Source organism: Prionailurus bengalensis, chromosome C1 (assembly GCF_016509475.1).
Source record: "Prionailurus bengalensis isolate Pbe53 chromosome C1, Fcat_Pben_1.1_paternal_pri, whole genome shotgun sequence".
NCBI classification, from domain to species: Eukaryota; Metazoa; Chordata; class Mammalia; order Carnivora; family Felidae; genus Prionailurus; species Prionailurus bengalensis.
The window spans coordinates 152,151,414-152,175,188 of NC_057345.1; the positions used below are offsets into that span (position 1 = coordinate 152,151,414).

A 23,775-nucleotide genomic window follows, 5' to 3' on the forward strand; every position below is an offset into this window, starting at 1 on the left:
ACTTCAGATCTAACAACACGCACAGACTAAAAGTGAAGGGATGAAGAAAGATAGTCCATACAAATGGAAGCAAAAAGAAAACTGGTGTAGCTATATTTATATTAGACAAAATTGATTTTAAAATAAAGACTATCAGGGTGGCTCAGTTGGTTAAGCACCCGACTTCAACTTAGGTCATGATCTCGTGGTTCATGAGTTCAAGCTCTGCGTCAGGCTCTGTGCTGACAGCTCAGAGCCTGGATCCCACTTCGGATTCTGTGTCTCCTTCTCTCTGTTCCTCCCCACTTGCACTCTGTCCTCTGTCTCTCTCTCAAAAATAAAGAAAAAAGATTTTTTTCAATAAAGACTATCATAAAAGACAAAGAAGGGCATTGCATGATGATGAAGGAGTCAATCCTACAAAAGAATATAACATTTGTAAATATTTATGCACCCCATATAGGAGCATCTAAATCTATAAATAAAATATTAACAGACACGAAAGAAGAAATGGACAGCAATGCAATAATAGTATGGGACTTTAATACCCCACTTATATCAATCGATAGATCACCCAGACAGAAAAGCAATAAGGAAACATTGGCCTTAAAAGACACATTAGACCAGAGGGACTTAGTAGATATATACACAACATTCCATCCAAAACTTGCAGAGTATATATTCTTCTCTAGTGCACATGGAACATTCCCCAGGATAGATAACATTTTTGGCCAGAAAACAAGTCTCAATAAACTTAATTGAAATTATATCAAATATCTGTCAGACCACAATGATATAAAACTAAAAATCAGTTACAGAAACAAAACGGGAAAGATCACAAATATATGGAGATTAAACAACATGGTACTGAATGGTTCAACAAAGAAATCAAAGGAAAATGAAGAAATACCTGAAGACAAATAAAAATGGAAATACAACAGTTCAAAATCTATGGAATGCAGGAAAAGAAGTTTTAAGAAAGAAATTTAAATGTAAGCCTACCTGAAGAAATAAGAAAATTTTCTTTTTTAAAAAAAAATTTTTTTTCAACGTTTATTTATTTTTGGGACAGAGAGAGACAGAGCATGAATGGGGGAGGGTCAGAGAGAGAGGGAGACACAGAATCGGAAACAGGCTCCAGGCTCTGAGCCATCAGCCCAGAGCCTGACGCGGGGCTCGAACTCACGGACCGCGAGATCGTGACCTGGCTGAAGTCAGACGCTTAACCGACTGCGCCATCCAGGCGCCCCAGAAAATTTTCAAATAAACAATGCAGCTCTACTACTGCAAGGAACTAGGAAAAAAAAGAATAAAAAAAGCACAAATTTAGTAGAAGGAAGGAAATAATAAAGATCAGAGAAGAAATAAATGAAATAGAGACTAAAAAGACAATAGAAAAGCTGAGTATAGGTAAGAGCTGGTCTTTGAAAAGATAAACAGAATTGACAAACCTTTAACTAGATTCATCAAGAAAAAAAAGAGAGTTCAAATAAAACCAGAAATGAAAGAGATGTAAAATAGTAAAAAAAAAATTAAGACACAAATAAATGGAAAGATAATCTGTGCTAATGGACTGATAGAATTAATATTATTAAAATGTTCATACTACCCAAAGTAATCTACAGATTCAATGAAATCTTATTAAGATTCCTGTAGCATTCCAGTGGCATTTTTCACAGACTTAGATCAAATAGTTTCGAAATTTGTATGGAACTATAAAAGATTCTGAATATCAAAAGAAATCTTGAGAAAGAACAAAGCTGGTGATATCACACTCCGTAATTTCAAACTAAACTACAAAACTATCAAACAGTACAGTATTGGCATAAAAACAGACACAGAGCTCAGTGAAAAAGAATAGAGAGTCCAGAAATGCAATCACTTGTATATGGCCAATTAATCTATGACAAAGGAGGCAAGAATATATAGTGACGAAAAGACAGTCTCTTCAAAAAAGGGTATTGGAAAACTGGACAGCCACATGCAAAGAATAAAACTGGACCACTGTTTTACACCATACACAAAAATTAATTCAAGATGAACTAAAGATTTGAATATAAGACCTGAAACCATGAATATCCTAGAAAAAATACAGGTGGTAAGCTCCTTTATGTTGGTCTTAACAATGTGGGTTTTTTTGTTTTTTGTTTTTGTTTTTGTTTTTTTTGCATCTGACTCTAAAGGCCAAGGAAACAAAAGCAGAAATAAACAAATAGGGCTGCATGGGACTATATGGAACTATAAAACCTCTGCACACTGAAAGAAACCATCACCAAAACAAAAAAACAACTACCAAATAGGAGAAGATATTTGCAAATCATGTATCTGATAAGGGGCTAATATTTAAAATATGTAAGCAACTCACACAACTCAACAACAAAAGAACAACTCTAAAAAATGGGCAGAAGACCTGAACGTTTTTCCAAAGAAGACATATAGATGGATAACAGGTACATGAAAAGATGTTTAACATCACTAATCGTCATGAAAATGCAAATCAAAACTATAATAAGATATCACTTTACATCTATTAGACTGGCTAGTATAAAAAAGACAAGAAACAATAAGTGTTGGAGAGAATGTGGAGAAAAGTACCCACTTTGGTGAGAATGTGAATTGGTGCAGCCATTATGGAAAATAGTATGGAGATTCCTCAAGAAAGTAAAAATAGAAACACCATATAGTACAGCTATTCCACTTATGAGTATTTATCCAAAGAATATGCAAACACTAATTTGAAAACATATATGCACCCCTATGCTGATTATTATTTGTAATAGCCAAGATATGGAAACAACTAAGTGTCCATTGTAAGTGAATGGGTTCCACACACACGATGGAATACACACACACACACACACACACATACACACACACACACACACAATGAAATACTACTCAACTATAAAAAAAGAAGAAAATCTTGTATGTGAAATCCACTTATATGTGAAATCTTAAAAACAAAACAAATGAACAAAGAAAACAAAAACAAACCCATAGATACAGAGAATATATTTGGTGGTTTTACAGAGGTGGAGGGAGTTGGAGGTAAGTGGAGGAGTATTGGGGCTCAATTTTATGGTAATGGATGGTAACCAGACTTGTGGTCACTGTGTGGTATGTATAAATATTAAACTACCCTGTTGTATGCTTGAAACATATAATTATACCAATTTTACCTTTTAAAAACAGTGTACCAATTTTACCTTTAAAAAAAGGAGTTTAAAGGGTGCCTGGGTGACTCAGTTGGTTAAGCCTCTCACTTCGGCTCAGGTCATGATCTCACAGTCCGTCGGCTGGAGCCCCGTGTGGGGCTCTGTGCCGACAGCTCAGAGACTGGCGGCTGCTTCGGATTCTGTGTCTCCCTCTCTCTCTCTCACACTGTCTCTCTCTCTCTCTCAAAAATAAATAAAAACATCAAATAAATAAGTAAATAAATAAATAAATAACGAGATTGATCCTTTAGTTACTAAGTATGAGCTAGGTAAAATAAATGTAGTTTGGAGACACATGGTGAGCAACAAAGTCTAGAGGTGAATTGGTAGCACAGGACAGCACCTGGGTAATAGAGAAACAACTGCCGTGAAAGCAGGGCGAGGGAGCCATCATTTAGGGGTAAGGGAATCATGACTGCATCACTACATTCTTCCAGAGGGTATGCCTGTGCTTCCGGAGGCTGGAGGCGTGACTTGGGCGTGACAGGTAAAATTGCCTTGTGAGTTTGAAGTTCATTTTTGTTTCTCAGAGATAATCCTCTCCATATGCCATGTTCTTCCTAGATTAGAACACTCATTTCCACAGCCTTCTGAAAAGGTGTGAGCCTTCCTAAATAAATAAATAAATAAATAGTATGTGAGAGAAAAGTTTGAGATTTTTTTAAGTTTTGATGACGAAAGTATATTCATTTAACAATAGCCTTTGAAAATTTAAAAATTGAGTACACAGAATGTAAAAATCTAATGTTTATGAGCTATAAGTATAAAAACCTGTTTATGAGTGACCTGATGGGCTCAGGCATCCAGGGACAATAAAGGAAGAACTACCAGGGGATGTTCTGAGTTTGCCAGAGGATGTGAGAAGTACCCTTACTGAGAAACATTTAAGGAACAGTTTGTGACCCATCCATCTGGAATGATTCAGAGGAAGCCTGCTGGGTCAGGAAATATTCAGTAATAAGATCATCAGACATCTTCCTGCCCTGAGGCTCTGAGACCCTGTAGGGGTCTCACAAGCCTGAGGCTCACAAGCGTGAGCAGGGGACTGTGTGGCATCATGGCTTTGCATACATTGATTTCATCTTTTGCTAGATCCCTGGTATAATGAGATGTTTAAAATTGCTCTAAGTTTCAGTTGTTATTTTTATTCATAAAGGGAACAAGAAAGAGAAAGAAAACAAAATTGCATTTGTACAAAATAATCTTATCTCATAATTTATAAGCAGAATATATATTTATATGTATAAATACATATATATCATTGAATACATGTGTTATGCTTCTATTTTTCGCATATTGTAGCTATAAAAAACAAACCATATGTCATTACATTTATCCAACCTCTTGCTCATCTGGAAAGACTTTTTTCTTCAAGCTTCTAAGAGTTTTTAATGTGAACCAATTAAAACATTGCAATTTTTCAAAGGCTTCTGTAAAAGGAAGTAACTTCAGCCATTAGAAAATTAAAATTTGAAATCTGTATACCAAAAAAAATGCAGAAAATGTGAAATGGAGTTATAAACACTTTTTTTCTATACATTATGCCTTATAATCAGACTTGCCCCCTGCCTGAAACTTGCTCAATGCTACCAATTCACAATTTATCTGATGTATTGTAAAGATATGCCTATTTTTGGTGATATTGAAATAATAAAATCATAGAGTAGAGGATAATTTATAAAGCTCTCCAGACTATTTCCTACTTTACAATAAAATTTTATTTACTTTGTTGTAATTCATTGTTTAGCTATTTTATTCTTCAAACACAGAGAATTAATATCCACAATTTCATTTTGTAAGAAATTACCAAAAATAATTTCTTTCTGCGCCTAGAAACAGTCCTATAGCCCACAAGGCATCAGTACTGTGTTCTAAGTCTGACTCTTTTTTGCTAAAAGTCAATAATTTTTTTGTTGGCTATTATCAGAGGAAGTAAAGACTGATATTTCACTTTTACTTTAATAAATTATTTTTTCTCTTCCTAGAGCCACCAGAGTATTAATACTGAGCCCCTTATAATGCAGAAAGATGCATTCTCCTCATCTCATAGATCTGGCCCGTGATCACTAGTGTCCTCCATAAACACTGATCGGCTAAAGTCTGGAAGTCAAAGCCTGTGGCTCTTACACCTTTTTTTTTGACACTTCTTCCTCTCAATACTAGGCACAACGTGTAGCAAAAAAAAGGTGATTCAATGAATATCTTAACATTTGGTTTGATTTCTTAAGCACCAGTTTAAATCTAATGTTTTCCTGGGCACTTGTTCTACATAAATGTATCATTTAGGACAGTTGATGCTTATGAAAACAATCCGGTATAAATTAATTTCAGGGCTACATTTAACTGAGTGCTTGAATGAAAGTGCGGCAGCCATTCATTCCAGTGGTTAGTGCTTTATTAGGTGATTACTTTTTTAAAAAACTTCACCTGGAACTCATCTAGAGACTTCATTACAAGCAATCAGTTTCAGAAATAACAATAGATTGAATGAAATAGAAAATATTTTTGTTGTTTCAGGCCAGATTATTTTATACTTCAGAAATGAGGAGCAAGTCCCCTAAGATAATGGAACATTTACTGATTGCCTACTAAGGGCAAAGCTCTCTGAATATATTATGGTCCAATTTTTACAAGACACAGTAAGTTATTATTATTATTATTTTGCCTCTGTTTTTACAAATGATGAGATGAGGGCTTAGAACAGTCAAGTTAATTAAAGCCACACTTCTGGGTCTGAATCCAGACCACGCAGTCTTTCTAGAGCAAGACTGCAAAGAAGTGGTGGGATTCCAGGCATAATCTTCTAACCTCCTCAGAATCTGCCTTGACTGCTGTCTGAATCCATTCACAGCTGCCAGATGGCTATGATAGCAAGACATCTAAAGATTAAACGATTGGCAATTCCAGCTATCTTATAGTTTAGCTTTTAAAGTGTATGATTCAGTAGTTTTTAGTGAGTTCACGCTGTTGTATAACTCTCATCACTGTCTACTTCCAGAACTTTTTCATCACCCCCAAAAGAAACCCTGTGCCCATTAGCAGTTGCTCCCCAGTGCCCCTTTCTCAAACCTCGATGACCACTAATCTGCTTTCTATTTAGATATTTGCATTTTGTGAACATTTCATATGAATAGAATCACTCAGTATGTGGCCTTTTGCATCTGGCTTCCTTAGCATAGTATTTTCACGGTTCATCAATGTTGTAGTATGTATCAATATTTCATTTCTTTTTTTTCCAATATTTTATTTCTTTATAGGACTGAGCGATATTCTATTATATGTATATACTACATCTTGTTTAACTATTTGTCAGTTGATGGCCATTTGAGTTGTTTCCACTTTTGGCTGTTATATATAATGCTGTTGTAAACATTCAATATGAGATTTTGTCTGGACTATGTTTTTTTAAAAAAGTTTATTTATTTTGAGAGAGAGAGAGCATGCAAGTGGTGGAGGGGCAGAGAGACAGGGTGAGAGAGAATCCCAAACAGGCTACATACTGTCAGTGCAGAGACCTCCATGGGGCTCCCTCTCACCGATCACAGGATCCTGACCTGAGCCAAAATCAAGGGTTGGATGCTTAACTTACTGAGCCACCCAGGTGCCCCTGGACTATATTTTTAATTCTCTTAGGTGAAGTAGAATTCTAAAGAAGAATTCTAGAAATAAAATTTGAGTTATATGATAACTCTATGTTTGATATTTTGAGGGCCTTCCAAACTGCTTTCCAAAAAAACTATGGAGATTTCATTTTTTAAGAATCAGATCCATAGTTTAGAATGTCACACAATAGGGTTTCACCCTTTTAAAGGGCTGCAGATTTCACTTTCTGATGAAAAATTTGGGGGTATTAAAAGAGCAAAGGATTTAGAGCAGAGCATAGATATGGGACAGGTCTTGGTAGGGAGAAGAGCCCATTCTTCCTGTTTTCTTGAAAACTGATGAGGAGGCAGGGAGAAGCCAAGAAGGTGGCAGCCTGAGGCTGGGTATTTGAAAATGTTGCTTTGGAAGAGCCATTGTGCCTAATGCAGTTGATCAAGAAGCTGGAAGAACGGAATTTAAAAGTCAGACAAGGGAATTGCTGATATTTGAGAGGTCTGACTGTTTTGATTGCTCATGAGGTGTAAGGTTTGGATCTGTAATGACTGAAGGGGATGAATCCTATGGGTTTCCTCTTTTGTACACAGATGTCTGGTATTATGAATGTCAATCGGTTAAAAGAGTTTAACAAATTTTAATTTTCTTTAATTGAGAATGAAAATATTCCTTTCATTAGCAATGAGGATGGATCAAAATAAATGTTTATAAAACACCCAAGAGCCTAGTTTCCTGGAATATACTCTTCTATGAAACGCCTGAGTCTACTGATTCTAGAAATGGTACCATAACTTTTATAGATTACTTATACTGAAAACCATTATAAATGAATTTAAAGGAGAGGAAATTCACATAACAAAATCAAATCTTTTATAGTGAGTAATTTAGTGGCATTTTAGTACATTCACAATGTGCATCCAACTACCTCCATCTAGTACCCAAACTTTTCCATCACTCCAAAATAAGACTCTCTATTATTAAGCAGTGACTCCTCATTTCTCTCTTCCTCCAACCTATGGCAACCACCCATCTGCATTCTACCTCTGTGGACTTATCCATCATGGATATTTCACATAAATAGAATCGTACAACAGCCTTTTGTGTCTGGCTTCTGTCATTTAACATGGTTTTGTGGTTCATTCATGCTGTAGCATGTGTTAGTACTTCACTCCTTTTTAGAACCGAGTACTATTCCGTGGTATATATCTACCACAATCTGTTCTTGCATTCATTCACTGATGGACACTTGAGTTGTTTCCCCCTTTGACTATTGTGAATAGTGCTGCTGTGGGTATGCTTGTACATCTATTTGTTTGAGAACCTGTTTTCAGTTCTTTTGGGTATACACCTCGGAGTGGAATTGCTGGGTTGTATGGCAGTTCTGTGTTTAATATTTTGAAGAGCTGCTAAACCGTTTTCCACAGCAACTGAACCACCAGCAAAGTACAACCTTGTCAATACTTCTTTTCTTTCTTTTTTTTTTTTTTAATAGCCGTCTTTGTTGGTGTAAAATGGTATTTCATTGTGGTTTTGATTTGCATTTCTCTAATGACTAGGGATATTGAGCATCTTTTCATGTGCTTGTTGGATGCTTGTATATATTCTTTGGAGAAATGTCTGTTCAAGTCCTTTGCCCATTTTTAAATCGTTACTGAACTTTAAGAGTTCTCAGGGCACCTGGAAGGCTCAGTCGGTGAAGCATCCGACTCTCGACTTCTGCTCTGCACTGTCAGTGTGGAGTCTGTTTGGGATTCTCTCTCTCTCCCTCTCTCTCTGCCCCTCCCCTGCTCACTCCAGCTCGCTCTCTCTCCCCTCTCAAAATAGATAACTAAACTTAAAAAAAAGAGTCCTTTATATATTGTAGATACTGTGCCCTACAAATAGTTATACACGTACACATTAGATATACATATGTAATATATACATATATATGTAAACATGTACAGTATACATATAAAACATATATATAGAAAATGTATAAAATATGCATAAAATTCTTTTTTAAAAATGAGTAAAATTTTAATGAAAAAATTAAACATGTAATAAATTACACATTTTAACAATTGCATCATGATTCCCATGACTTATTTTCTGGGAAATATGGCACATGGATGATGTGAATATTATTCATAAGGTGTTCCACAATTTTTAAACACTTTGATAATGTTAAATTCCTAACATTTGTTAAGAGGAAATACCATGCAAAAGAGTCTACGTCAAAGAACTGATAGTAGAGTTTCACCGGGCATGGCTTTTTCACCAAAGATTATGTAAACAATATTTTATGGTTCCTGATACTGTATCTTGAAAAAGCAAATAATAAAAGTACTCCAGATATCCTGACAGTGTTTGGCAACCTGGAGGCACACATGACTTTTTGAAAGCATACACTGATAGCTACTAGCTAAAAACAGGGGAGAGATACAAAATACTTATTTTACCTTGGCTCTTTTAAATTGTACTTTTTGATTTTCTAAAAACCTAATCTGGAGGAATAAAGTCTCAGGTTTACACTTTCATTGTTCTTTATTTCTGGAGCCTCTGCTTTGGCAGCCTCCTTACTGTTGGCAAGACACAACCGATGCCAACTTGGAGACCATTCTTGTGTGATATTTTAGAAGCTTCCCTACCATCCTGCCCCCTTCTGTAGCTCCATGGCCATGATGTAGGAGTTGGTAGGAGAACAGGTGTGGGAAGACACAGAGCAGGGGTAACATTAGAGAAAAGTCATCTAGAAGAAATACTGATGAGTGGAGACGAGGTGATGGGAAGATTGGAAAGCTAACATCATTCTGAGTCCAGACACGAATTAGATTTACATATTGGATGGTTTGCCTGTACATACACAAAATTTCACTAGGGCCAGAAGCAAGATGCGAACCCTGTAGAAGTTACCAAGTTATAGAGTGAGACACAAAACTCCATTTTCAAAGCCACCCTGGAAATATTTATTTAAACAGTCACTTAATGGCTACTTCATTAACTGTACCTAATAAATTCTAATAATGACTGATAAGAGCCTACTTACTACTGGGGTTGTGTTTATTTATACTCTATATTGAGCATTTGATTAATGACAGTAATATAACAAAAGAAAAGGCATTCCACACACTCCTTCTGGAATGGCATTGCCTGTGTTACATGGACGTATGGTAGTGGTAGGAAGACCATGGTTGAACCCATGGAACCTTAGGCAAGTTCCACAGTTTTACCTCGTTTTCCTAACCAGATAGAGTTTGGAGATTTAAAAGGAATAATGTGTATGGAGTACTGGGTGTATAATTGAAATCCCAAAAAAAAGGCAATTAAATTATTACTTAAAATAGAAATTGATATCCATAGGCCAAACATAAGTTTTCTTTACTTAGAAATTAGTTGTCAAAGGTTCAAAATTGAGAGGGACTTTGCATTTAAAAATCCGTTTTTCTACTTTCTTTCGATAAAAATCAAGCTAAGAAATAATACACCTGTATTTCCACATGGCAACAGCTTGTGCCAGTGGTTGTTATGCCTTCTAATATACTCACCAGCTCGACAGAGTCCCACCCTTAGGTCACCGGAGACCTTGCTAACACCCTCCTTGGTTTGTTCCATTCATCTGATGACCTGGCTGGCCTCAAAAGCTGCTTGAGATGGGGAACTCTACTCCAAGCATCCCTTACATTTGTCTCATACAAGATTCTCAACTACCAATTTAATTCATATAACATCAGTCTCATCAAAAAAGATGATGGATAATGATGCTGATGACAATTCCCTTGAGAATGTTTTCATACCAGCATCAAGCAAGCTACCATGGTGGATCCCTGGCCTTGCTTTTACCTTCTGAGTCAGGGGGAATACTTCAGCCACTGTGTTTCTAGGGGGTCTAGGATTGTTGTTCCACCCCATCTCTATAAATAGTGCCTAAGAGACTCATGAGAGAGAGCTCTATATGAAGAGGAAAGAAATCTTCAGTGTATATAACCACTATAATCCCAGAAGATTATGAGATACAGAGGAGAGAAGAATGAATCAAAACATGGGATTAGCTCCTATAATCTGACCTATAGGTCTCAGTTTTTGGAAGATGATTTAGGGCTTAGGAATTACCTTGCATTATCACCTACTGGGGCACAGAGGAATTCGTAGGGCTTGCAAAGCCATGAATCTAGTCCAGTAAGTGTGGCACATGGAGGGAGTAATGGAATCCGAGGAACATACAGAGCTTTACAAAATCGCAAGAATTAGAATTCAATTTTCTTGAATTCTGTTTGGCAATCTTGCAGATACAAAGGGCTACACTTGGGTCCATCAGTGAGACCCTAGAAAGTTCAGTTCACCCATGTTGAGTTGTCAGCTAGACAAATATCTAAAATGTTCAGCTTTTGGAAGATATATTTCATTGGCTTATATTTGATGACTGCAGGTTTGTATTCTGCATTTAAAAGAATCAACCTGTTGGAGGGGAGATGGGTGAGGGATGGGCTAAATAAATGGTGATGGGCATTGAGGAGGACACTTGTTGGGATGAGCACTGAGTGTTATGTGTAAGAGATGAATCACTGTGTTGTATTCCTGAAACCAATACTACACTGTATGTTAACTAACTTGAATCTAAATAAATAAATTAAAAAATAAAAGAATCAACCAACAAAGCTTCCAAAGTTTGAACTTAAGACCTATCTAACCAGGAGATAGAAACAGTATAAAGCACCGGGATACTTGTTTATCACATGAAAGAAATTATTAGTACTTGAAACATATTAGGTAAAAAATATTTTAAAAACTACTGTTTTTTTTTTTTTAAATAAAAGCTCCTAGAGTAATCAATAGCATTCCAGAGAATTATTTGACTTTTTCTAGTCTGAAGATTTTGTGTCAGATTTCCTTAGTCTGCAGTGTCTTGGTGATTGATCTAGAAGCAGTGATATCAGGGGTAGGGCAGTCAGTGGACTGTGCTTCCATTTCCTGAACCACATTATTTTTGTTTCATAGACCACCCTCTTTCAGAATCTCTGGGTGAGGTTCAGATTCTTCCTAATCTCATTCTTCTGGACCACTCGATGCTCAGGGATTTTACTTTCTCTTCACTTTGAGGGGGAAACAGCAAGTACCTATCACATGCTAAGTTCCTGAAAGGATGTGATCTGTTTCCACTGTGAGGTCACACAAAAGGATTCTAGTTTCACGGGCCCTCCCATCCACAGAATATGGGGATACATTCAGCAAATATTTACGAAGCTCCTCCTACCTTATTCTAGGGCTGTCTAGGCCCTGGATACAGAGAGGTAAAAGGACAGAGTCACTGCTCAAAGGGAGCTTATATTCAAATGAGAGAAATTCGTACCAGAGGAGAACTTACATAAATAAAATAATTTCTGATGCTAATAAGTGCTATCAAGAAAGCAAATTTAGATAATGTAGTTAGAAGTCTCTGGTTATGGGAGAAGCAACATTAAATCCAGTGATGAGAGAGATTCTCTCTAAGGTGACGTTACCTGAGCTGAGACCTAGGTGACAAGGACACAGCCACGTGAAAATATGAGAAAACCACATTCCAGTCCCTGAAACAGAAATGAGGTTGGATTTAAAAAAAAAAAATAAAGAAAGAAAAGGAAAAGAAAAAGAAAAAGAAAAAAAATAGAAAAGGAGACTCATGGGGCTGGAGTTTGGATGATGATGGGAGCCTGGTAGAGATAGTACCAGAGTGGAAGGTCTGTGTGGTGCTTTGGGGCTGTGCCTGAAGCCTGGGTAAACAAACTGTTCATGTCTTTCAACTGCATTTTTCCCAGGCTGTAGGTCTTCTCCAACAGTGTTTCCATCACTGCTGGCAAATATTCAATAGTATTTGCCACTGCTTGCAAATACTCAGGTATTGAGATATGGGGTTGAATGACTCATTCAAGAGAAAGTGCCAAAGTCGATGAACTTCCTTGGACATTCATGATTTCTATATTAGTTATTCCTCATGGGTCACACGGTTTCAGAAAATATAGAGATTCCTTTATAAGGAACTGATTATTCCCACACTTATAATAAATTCACTGATATGGAAAAGAAACTATTGGCTTCTTATTTAGACTATTAATTTAATTAGTTTCAGGTATACAATTGAGTGATTCAACAAATCCATACACTACTCCGTGTTCATCATGATAAATGTACTCTTAATCCCCTTCACCTATTTCCTCCGTACCCCCACCCACCTCCCCTCTGATAACCATCAGTTTGTTCTCCATATTTAAGAGTCTGTTTTTTGGTTTGTCTCTTTTTCCTTTTTTCTTTTATTTGTTTCTTAAATTCCACATATAAGTGAAATCATACGGTATTTGTCTTTTCCTGACTGACTTACTTCAGTTAGGATTATAGCCTCTAGATCCATCCATGGTGTTGCAAATGGCAAGATTTCATCCATTTTTATGGTTGAGTAATATTCCATTACACACACCACATCTTTATCCATTTATCAGTCAGTGAACATTTGGTGTGCTCCCATAATTTGGCTATTACAAATAATGCTGCAATAAAGATCAGACTATTAATTCCTTTCAAATTAATTTATTGAAAATGCCAACTACAAAGTGGTTTACCTTATGTATCTAGCAAACTCTAACAGAACGCTTACTGTATGTCAGACGCTGTTAGCTCTACGAATAACAACTAAGTTAAACCTCCAAGCAACCCTACGGGGTAGGAACTATTATTACCCTGGAACTTCATGTATAAGGATACCAAAGCAGAAAGAACTCGTGAAAACTGAGCAACGTTACACAGCGAATATGTTACTGAGTTGGGATGCAAACCGCGTAATCTACTTTTATATCTGTGCACTTACCTATTAAAGCCCACTATCTCTAAAATAAGTTATAATGAACACATTATATTTCAAAGAACTGACATATGAGCTACCTTGTGTTTTATTTGATAGGAAGGAATTTGTAACACTGCAAAGTATTACTTTTATCTTCAGACAGCGGCATTATTTCCTTTCACCATATGAAGTGCTTATGTATATTAAAGCATCATTGCTTTTTATCACCTCTCAAAACTGAAAATTTAGCTTAATGCTGATGTGATATAAGCAAATTCTATGACAGATCTAAAATTTCGATTGTGTTCATGAATATTGGAAAGGATGTTTCAATTAGCAAACTGAATATGTGTGAATCGATAGTAGATTTTAACATATGAATGATTTATATATCATCTTAAATGTTTCATTAAGACATGCATTTCAAAAATTCACCCTCTGTAGCAGTGAGAAAAATTCCTGCCCCTAATAATTAATGGCTAGCAACGATGCTCCTGTCTTTGCTTGCCAATGGACATTACTTATGAAAGAAGGAGGATGAGTTGTCAAACCATGGTGGCATGCCCTTTGGTAGATTGCTGCTCTTTCTTATTCACAGGTTACAGATTCTGTAGAACCATAGAACAAGGTATGTAAGGCTGTACCAACAAATATTTGTTAAAACACATTCTGTCAAAGCAATTTTTTAAATGGGTAGAGTAAGTAATGGAGTATTAATTGGAGGCCAATAGGGTGAGATTATGCTGCTCTAGCTTGCCAAATATATTACCTGTGTGTCAAAAAGAAGAGTTTGTGACCAGCATGTTAGTATTGCATGGCAATAATCAGAGCAGGTGGCCATTAGAGACTTTTGCTAGGAGCCAGAACGTTTTCCCCATGAATAGCTTGGGAAGGTCCAATCACTTACTTCTCCCTGAATTACACATTCTACTTCAGATTGTCAAGGTGCCTGTCCATAATGCCAAGGGGGTGTTTTAGCAATTCTTTCACGGCTGAGAATGATTCACCATGATCAGAATTTTTTAATCTGTTTTATTGGATAAACTCAAAATCTCCGCTTTATTGGATAAATTTAAAATATCTGTTAGGTGTCTTCTTTCTTCTTTACAAACAGCATAATTGAAAGCATTGTTTTGGTAAAATCTTCCCAGAAGACCACATAATCACCATTTAAATTAGTCCTAATTCATTTTACATTTGCTTATTTTACTGTTAACTTTCCCAGAACTGTAATTTTTTTTTTTTTTACAATTAGAACATCTGAATTTTAATTACATTACCATCAAGAAGCTCATTAAAGTCACTTAATTGGCAACATTTCCAAAAAAACCTTAGCTGGGTTTAATATATTTTAAAGAGTTACTGTCAAAGTATAATTTCACCATTACAAACAGCTTGGCAACAACATTTGCATAAAGATCTGTCAGTTTCTGAAAAATGCTCAAATGTTGGGAAAATCAGATTCGTTAAGTCGCCTTTACTGAAACAGTCTAGAAATGGAGAAATTGTACATACATTCCTCTTTGTAAGCCCTACAGTACCTAGAGTACTGCCATGCAAAGCATAAGTATTCAAAAAGTGTTTCTGGAAGGAAATAATTCATACATTTTATGCTTTTGGGTAGACTTAATATTTTTTTTTCTAAACCTCAATGCAAGTTCCCTCATTTATGTTAAATTTAACAAAATACCCATTTTCTTACTAGTTCTTTCTCATTCACGTCAGGATATATGAGATAGTCACCTAGAATTTTGATACCTTTTAAAATAGCTCTAAAGCTAGCATTGGAGGGCTAACATTTGAGGTCATTTTGAGATGATGAAATTTTTTACGGTTTCCTTCTTACACATGTTAGAATCCCACCCCTATAGCACTGATATCATTTGAACTTGCATTGTAGTTACATTCATTTTTCACCTTTATAAGGCTTTAGGTTTTGCCCATAAGCCTGCATTTTGTTTAATATGCATGCATTTTGGGGAGGTGGAGGGTCAACTTTAGTACCTAAAACAGTGGCTTGCAATTATATCTGTCGAATGGATGAATGAAAATCTCAAGTTTGTGATCTATGAAGCATGATGATAGTTTGCAGCATTAGTTAGGGTGTTGGGACACCCTCCTCCCCAAATCTCATATATAGGAATAAAATGTGGTCAAAGGATAATTATTACTACAATTCGCTTCCTACAAATAGAAAAGGAAAGATGTTTTTAATTTTCCCTTTTGGTTTGGTATTTCCTATTAAATCTTTCCCTTTGGTAATTTATGTATCTTTTATCTTCTACCCCAAAAGAAGAATCTAGTAAAGCTGTATAAAATGTGAACATTAAAAACAAAACAAAAACAAAACACCTGCCTCGCAAATTACTGCCTTGCTCTTCACTGTATCCTTAAAGTCTTGCACAGTGACTGGTATACAGATAGACTCAACAAATACTTGTTGAATGAATGAATGAATACATAAACATATGCTGAATGTCCTGAGGAGCACCTGGATGACCCTACCTGAGGAGGTCAGGGAAGGCTTTAGCAACAGTGATGGAGAAAAATGAATCTTCCGTGAACACAGAGGCATTCGCTCATTTATCAATCAGTGAGCTTCCACCATATGCTATGTTCCCAGATATGGTCTGTGAAGATTCCGAGGATAGCATCATCCAATAGCACTTTCTGTGATGAGGGAAATATTCTACATTTAATATCTACAATATTATTTTGTAGACCGTGGAGAATACTGGAGGCTTCCACCTGGAATAATGACACAGTTCGGTTTGTCTTTTAGAAGTGGCCTCTGTGGCAGTGGGGACAAAGGCGTGAGGTGGGAGACCACTTACTGCATGTTGATATTAAATTACAGCTTTGCAAATTCCACAAAGGCAGAAAAGACATTGAAGGAACGAGATTTTCTTATTCTTTGCTCTTGCTCTGTTGTCTCCCTTGATAGGGTATCAGGAAAGAACCGTTGCTTATTCTTTTCCCCCAGTTGGGGAGAATGGATGATGAGAATATTACGACGAAATCTTGGCTTGCTTCGGAGGCTGTTCCACGCAGAACAAAATGGGGAGGTAATAGCTTCTCTCTGCCCCGCAGGGCATCAGCAGTTGCATAGATGTGGGGAGGAGGGGCGATGGCCCATTCTGAATCTGTGTGGGTGTTACCCAAGCCCCGTGACAAAGCACCCCTTCCTGAAAGGTGAGGTGGCTCTATGTGGCCTGCGTGGGAGACATGATTTCAGAAAGCAGTAGTGGAGAGAGAGCTGGACAAAGAAATATGTGACAATTCTAGAAGAGTCTGTGGTCTATGGTCTGAGGCCCCTTCCTGCTGTAATGCTCCATGCCTGGATTGGTTCTTCTGGTTATAGAACATGAGAGAAGGGACAACGGTCTTCTGCCTGCAATGAGGAAGAATCAAGCTAGAGGTGGGGAGAAATCATCTAGAGCAATCTAGTGCCAGGGAACACATCAATGAAAAGTCCCCTAGGGAGTGGCTTCATGGCCACTTCCAACATTCATTTAAGAAATATCTTCGGTGACCTGGATCTTTTTAACTCTGTGGCAACCACAGTGATGGAAGCCTCCCATAAGTTTCTAATTGATGGGGACTGTTACTGGTGGAGTATCACCTTCGCGATTGCAAGCATTATGGCTTTTTTTTTCTTTATTCAAAATGAGCTCGATAATGTAGAATTCAAACCCCAGAAAAATCTCATCGATACAACACTTTTCCTTTCTGGCTGTCAATCTCCATTTTATTTAATTTTTTTGCTGTTTCAGTTTTGTGTGGCTCAGTAATCTGCAGGCAGTTAGCATCACTAATTCTTAAAAGAGATACAAAATAGAAATGTTTCCAGATTTGAAGCATTTATTAAAAGGAGCTTGAATTTAAAATTCAGACTTTATCCTTGTCAAATGCTTTTGGCCACATTGAAGAAATTTGGGAGAAATGTAAGAAACATTTCTTGGAGGGACAGCATAGAGTGTAAACATCAGGATGACTCTGCAGAATGCATCTCAAACTTGATTTCTGAACAATGCTTTTGCATACCCTGAGCTACTCTTTCCAGCATCTGGAACTCTAATTACAAAAATCCCAAACTCTTGGGTTCTTCTCTTCCATAACCACCTAATATTATTCATGCGCTTGCTTAGTGTAAGCATTTTTTTTTCTGTAATAAAATCGGAGTCTGAAATTAATTCACACAGACAAAATAATAGCACTTTAACTTCTGACTTTATTATTTTCCGCAAATAAACAGGTGATGAAACATTGTCTGTGTCCAAAGCAAAAGGCATGGTTGCCTTTCCTCTTCTTTCACAGAGTGCCAGAAAATGTAAACAATCTTTAGGAGGTTGAACTTCTGAGTTCTAATTTTCTTCCAGCCTTTAGAACATCATTCATTTGTTTGTTTGTACCAGGATTTAACAGCAGAAAGAGTAAAACAAGCAAATGGTCGGAGGCATTTATATGAAGTGTTCAGACTGCAATACAGGCTTGCGTCTGCATCATTTTTAGTCGGACAAAGAAAAACACTGCTTTAGGAAGTGGGTCATGTGGGTGTATAAGTGCTTCGTGGACAGGCCGGAAATGCCATGGTTCTGGTCAGAGTACCACTGAAACACAAAGGACAGAAGCCTCTGTTACAACCACAGGCACATGATGCATCTAGCTTTGACTTACGCTCTCAGGTCCTGGTAATTTTTCTAATATTGTGGTTGAAATTCTACTTAAGCACGCTCAAATAACTAAACTAGCTTACACGTAAGCATTTAGAACAGGAAGGTATGAAAGCCTTCTATTAACCCTCACTATTCTCTCACATTCTTTAAGCTGAGATTTTAGATCTTGGTGGCTGAGCTTTAACAGTGGCCAGCATCCCGGGGGGGATCCGGAGGCAGGCATGGGCTCCAGAGCTGGTATGTTGGGTCTATTACTTTGCTTCTCTGGAGCTTGGTTTCTTCATTTGAAAAATGAGGAGGTTGGATTTGATTTCCTCTGAGGCTCCTTCTAGCTCAAAAATTCCACGAGGCTTTTAGCCTCTGAATCCAATTCCTGTCTGCTGCAGGAAATCCACAACACATATAACTGTAAACACCTTTTATAGGAGTTAAACATAGTATCATTAAAAACACCCAGGGAGACAGCATTATAAATTTAAACTTCATTGTTGGGGAGATGCTGGTAAGATGATTGTTTTCACTGAATAAAGGTAGATCGTGGTCGTGATGGAATGCTCCATATACTCATCAGGTGAATTTATGTTGGGGGGGGGGAGGGTCACAATAAAAAAGACCAGAAAAACCTCACGTCCGCTTTTGTAAATTATTTTTAAAAACCAAAATTCCAAAAATGAGGGTTTCCTTTTCTAGGTTCTTATTCAGGAAAAGCAAGTGAGGGGGAACTTATGCTCACCGAAGGGGGGAAACAGCTGTCAGGGGTTGTCTCCCTTGCCGTGGTTTTCACCTTACTTTTCTCTCTGCTGTCATTTCCTATTCCTCATGCAACCTTGATTTTACAGCTAGCTCATTCATTCCTTCGCTCGGTGAAAACACCAGCTCGTGTGCTGGGCCAAGCATGTGTCAGGTGCTGAGAACACACAGATGAAAGGGCTCTCTGAGCGGAGCCGCCTGACTTCCGGGAGCCTCGGAAGCCTCTGGTAACATTCCATGATTGCTTCTTACTGGGTAAACAGAGACTTTTAGCTGCTTTGGGTCTCCCGGCCTTTGTGGGGACTCTAAGTATGTAGCTACACTTATGTAAGCAGGATCGCAGAACTATTGGATTTCGAGCTAGAAGATCAGCTCATCTCACGGATGCCTTTATTTCATATATGACTCAACTAGGATCCCCGGAGGTGACATGGCTTGCTTAGTGTCCTTCAGGGAGTTCATGAAAGATCTGAGACCCATCTGCTAATGTTCTGCCCACTCTACCCTACAGCCAGTTTGCCAGGTTTCAGTAAAAAGTAATAATTATAATCAAAAAATAAGATTCTTCCTTTTAGCTTACGGGTCTAAGGCCGTGAACATGAGTAAAACGAAATTATGTACCATTGCCTGGAAATCCACTTGTGCATTAACCAGAGCTTTAGCAATCTGTGCTGAGTTTTGAAAGTGCACATTATCTGCAACAAAGAGAGAGAGTTAAAGTGCTGCTAAATACCAGAAAGCACAGAGTGACAATGTACCGCCTGGAAATGAACACCGACAATTATCTAGTCATGCAGTTGACATTGTCAGCAGTGAGTAATCACACTCATTTATGGAAATGTCCCTGACTCTTAGGTACTGACCCTGAGCATAGGCATAGGAGGATGCTTAATGTTTCTTAAACAAAGTGATGTTGGCTCAGTATTTTTATGTGTAAGAGTCTTGCTTAAACCTCACCATCTGCTGTTCCGTGGATGAGAAGATAGTCTACATTTCTGAAATATTCTGCTCTTGCCATCACAGTTGAATTCTGGAAAAGAGGAAAAATTAACATTTTAGTTGCTGCAAGTTCTAATAGAAAACTAGCTAAATCATTGTGCGATGGACTTAGCACCAATACTGAAATTATGTATTGCTTTGGTTGATAAATATTTAAGAGTCAGAGCAACACATTTTCATCATCATTTGCATTACTTCCATCTGATTCCTAGTTTGAAAAACGGAAAGTTTATGTGTCATATGTTACATATGAGTGAGACCTTAGGCATAGATGATGCCCGCTCAAGCTGTGTGGGGGTTGGGGGTGGGCAGCACGATGGGGAAAAGGGAGGTGAGGGAAGGGAGGATGGGGAAAGAAAGAAGAGAATCCAAAGAGTAAATTTCTCTCTAGGGAGGTGTTTTGCAGCTAACAAAAGATCATCGCATTTGCCTGGGGCCCCAGCAAAAGTGTAAACTCTGAATGACTGCTTCAAAAGTATGTGGCACATACTGGAACTCCGTTAATGACCTAAATTAAACAGAACATGCTTACTTTATAGTGCTCGAGATTATCGTCCTTTGTTGGGAGGCCCATGAATCGCTCCGTGTAGATAGATGCTGTAAAACATATAAGAACATGTTGTTTGCATGTGAAATGGTTCATTTCACTAACCAGCAAGACCCCTCAGTTTGAGAACTGCTCACCACTTTCCCCTGTGGAGCTGCTGAGGAAGGTTCTTGCTTTCCTTTACTGTAATGCTCCACCCAAGTCATTTGCTCTGCAATTTGCCTCAGTAGGGCTGGCGAAGCAAAGGAGGAAACAGGAACAGCTAACACGAGAAAGGATGCTCTTAAGTTTTTTCTCTTCTACCCAAAGCCCTTCAGTGGGGGCAGGGTGGGGAGGGGTGGAAATGTTGAGCTAGGGAGGACCTTATGGGATGACCTCATTATATTTTAAAAGAAATCACAAATGCAGCCGCCTCTAGTACTTTTATTGGTGTCTTAATATGGGGTGGAACTGTGTTCCCCAAATCCTCCTCTCCCAACACACACACACACACACACACACACACACACCTTTTTTTTTTTTCTGAATAAAGATTCCCTCCAAGTTATAGTGGCTTCATTTCTATCCCAGCACAGGGACGAGGATCTGATGAAAGCTAATTTTTGTTCAATTGTTAGGGTTAATTCCGACTGATCATCCTGCGTTAATGTTAATCATAAAAATAGGCACACACGGGAGGTGTACTTCTCAACAAATTTTGTTTTGTTTTGTTTTGATTTCTGGAGCAAAGGAACTGGCAGCTGCAAACTGTGGTGTGGAGGTGAATAGCGGTGGCTCTGCCTAACTTTGCATACAATGTGCTTGAAAGCCAGACCTGCTGCACCTGTGTGCCTGTGAAAACAAAGAGCTGGCTCTGGTTCTAGAGGTTTGGTGTAGCAGGAGGCACAAGGTGTTGGGGGAGAGACTAACATACTGGGTTTTAGAAGAGCCCTTCCTCATTCTTAAGATTTCTTTGATTGCTGCAACATGATTATAATGAATCATATAAACAACCTCGTTTATAGATTATATTTTCCCCAGTGAAGCTGGGGTGAATTTTACTGCATAATTTGTTTTCCTAGCAACCTCAAATATAGAGTAATTATGTGTTAAATGTTTTCGCAGCAACATTTATGAAATGTTTCCATACCGTAATATTCCCAGCTGGAGACAGGAGCCACTGCTATCCCACATTTGAAAAGACCGGTTCCTGAAGCAAGGGCCAGTGATGAAACATAGCCTCCGTAGGACTGTGGAGACATCATTGCAAGTCAGTCCCAGATTTGCTTTCAGAAACTCTCCAAGATAGTTTTATAGCAACTCCTCTCACAATAAGTACTCATGGGCGCCGGGGATGTGCATGGGGTAGATTAAATGTCTATCTTGCACTCTTGGCAGTGACTTCCACCTGACACAGCATAATTTCACCCCTAGTAAACTAAAAATACTTGGTGTGCTAATCAGAGCATGGCAGGGGCAGTTTAAGAGATATTTATAATTGTAATTTTTCTGCCAAAATTCTTTCCTCCATATTTTTCCAATGAAGACCTTGCCAGAGCAAAACCAGGATTTTACTTGAAAGAAATGCACAAAGAAAGCAGATTATTGCCCAAATGGAAAAGCGAGATACTTCTCACAGCTTGCAAAAGTCCCAGGAGGCAGAACTCACATCTGTGTATTAACTTATTTGTTTTCATAATAGAACAATAAGGGAAGGACATATGAATCTTCTGGATATTGAAGAAATGGCCAGAATTTGGGTATAATGTAGTGTTATATATTCTGCTCTGAAGATTTCTGGCAAAGCAGCTCAAAGGAGGAAAAGCCATTGTAAAGTCTTACATAGCCCCCCACAAATTTAATGGAAGAACAAAGACATGCAAAAGGGGATACAAATGGCACAGTCAGGAGTAGGGTTAACTCTCATCAAGTTTCTTCCCCAAGGAATCAAATAGATGGTTCACAAATGTGACCCTGACAACAGGAGATGTCTGCCTGTGTCACCTGGATATTTGAACCTTTTCCTAAAACTGAAGAAAAGAACACAATAAGGTGGCATCTCTCCCTGGAAGTCAAAGGTAGAAACATGCCTGAGAGAGATGCTTCTCCTGGGAATGTGGACTAAACAGTGCCCTGGGTCCTGAGCCCTCCAAAATGTGTGTGCTAGATTAAGAAGTGATTCTCAGTGCATATTCTTGCCCCAACACAGGAAGGTTCCCACAAGTCACAAGAGAACAGTGGGACTTTCCAACTAGGAATGTAATATGTCTTGTACTTAGGACCTTATAACCACAAGCCTCTGGGAGCTATTCCCTTAGATCAGCAGATCTTATCACCCTTTGCCACAGAAAAGTCAGTCTTTAGAAAGAGGGTGAAAGAGTGAGTGGGAGAGCTTTATAGAGTGAGAGACAACAGGCAGACAGACAGACCGACATGGTAGTGAGGGCAGGTCGGTAGCAAGGGTCTATTCTCTTTTTTTTTTTTAAAGCTTATTTATTTTGAGAGGGAGATGGTAGAGAGAGAAGGAGAGAGAATCCCAAGCAGGATCCAGACTCTCAGCCTGGAGCCCGACGTGGGGCTCAAACTCACAAACTGTGAGATCATGACCTGAGTTGAAATCAATATTCAGCCGCTTAGCTTGACTGAGCTACCCAGGCGCCCCAGCAAGGGTCTATTCTTAACCTGTGAAATACATGGTATGGGGCGGGGGGGAAGGGCGGTAAGCTAAACAATCTTGCTGAATTGATGAGTTCAAGGAAGAATTCTTTGACTAGTTTACAGTTGTAGGTTTCCAGTTCTGAAGAATTTTATGGAGGACCCTTGGCTACAAAACACAGAATAGAAGCATCTCCAATTATATCATGGCCTCTTTAAAGAAGACTAAAACATGTTCTAATAGGGGAAATATATTTTAAAAATGGAAGGAACATTGGGTTTAAAAATCTTTTGGGTAAGTGAAAATTTTCACTTATAAAAATGACTTGTTTTAATTAGTAGGTTAGCAATGACTATTACTGACACGGGAGTTCTTTCCTTCTTTCTTTCAGTTTCAGGTTCAAAGACAGTAAAGTAAGCCTGAGTTAGAAATATTATCATTTGTGGTTTTATTGGAAAACTGTGTTCACTACAAGTAACAACAGTGGGTCCCGCTGAAATAGCATGAAACAAGATTTGAAATCAAAGGCGCTTCTATATAGTGAAAAGGGTTTTGAACATTTCTGTTTGAAATCTTACAAGTTA

The 23,775-nt window shown here is 37.9% G+C and overlaps 1 protein-coding gene across 2 annotated transcripts in view; it reads right to left on the reverse strand.

Moving 5' to 3' along the window:
* Nucleotides 1–17,795: 17,795 nt before the first annotated feature.
* LOC122481387 (fibroblast activation protein alpha) overlaps nucleotides 17,796–23,775 on the reverse strand; it is a 74,012-nt gene continuing 68,032 nt past the window's right edge. For both annotated transcript variants that reach the window (XM_043576903.1, XM_043576904.1), the window contains 5 exons: nucleotides 21,686–21,785; nucleotides 20,542–20,606; nucleotides 19,968–20,040; nucleotides 19,632–19,705; nucleotides 17,796–18,194 (listed from right to left, as the gene is read on the reverse strand). In XM_043576903.1, the coding sequence (XP_043432838.1) occupies nucleotides 18,093–18,194; nucleotides 19,632–19,705; nucleotides 19,968–20,040; nucleotides 20,542–20,606; nucleotides 21,686–21,785 (414 nt within the window). In that variant the 3' untranslated portion in view covers nucleotides 17,796–18,092. The remainder of the gene's footprint in view (nucleotides 18,195–19,631; nucleotides 19,706–19,967; nucleotides 20,041–20,541; nucleotides 20,607–21,685; nucleotides 21,786–23,775) is intronic.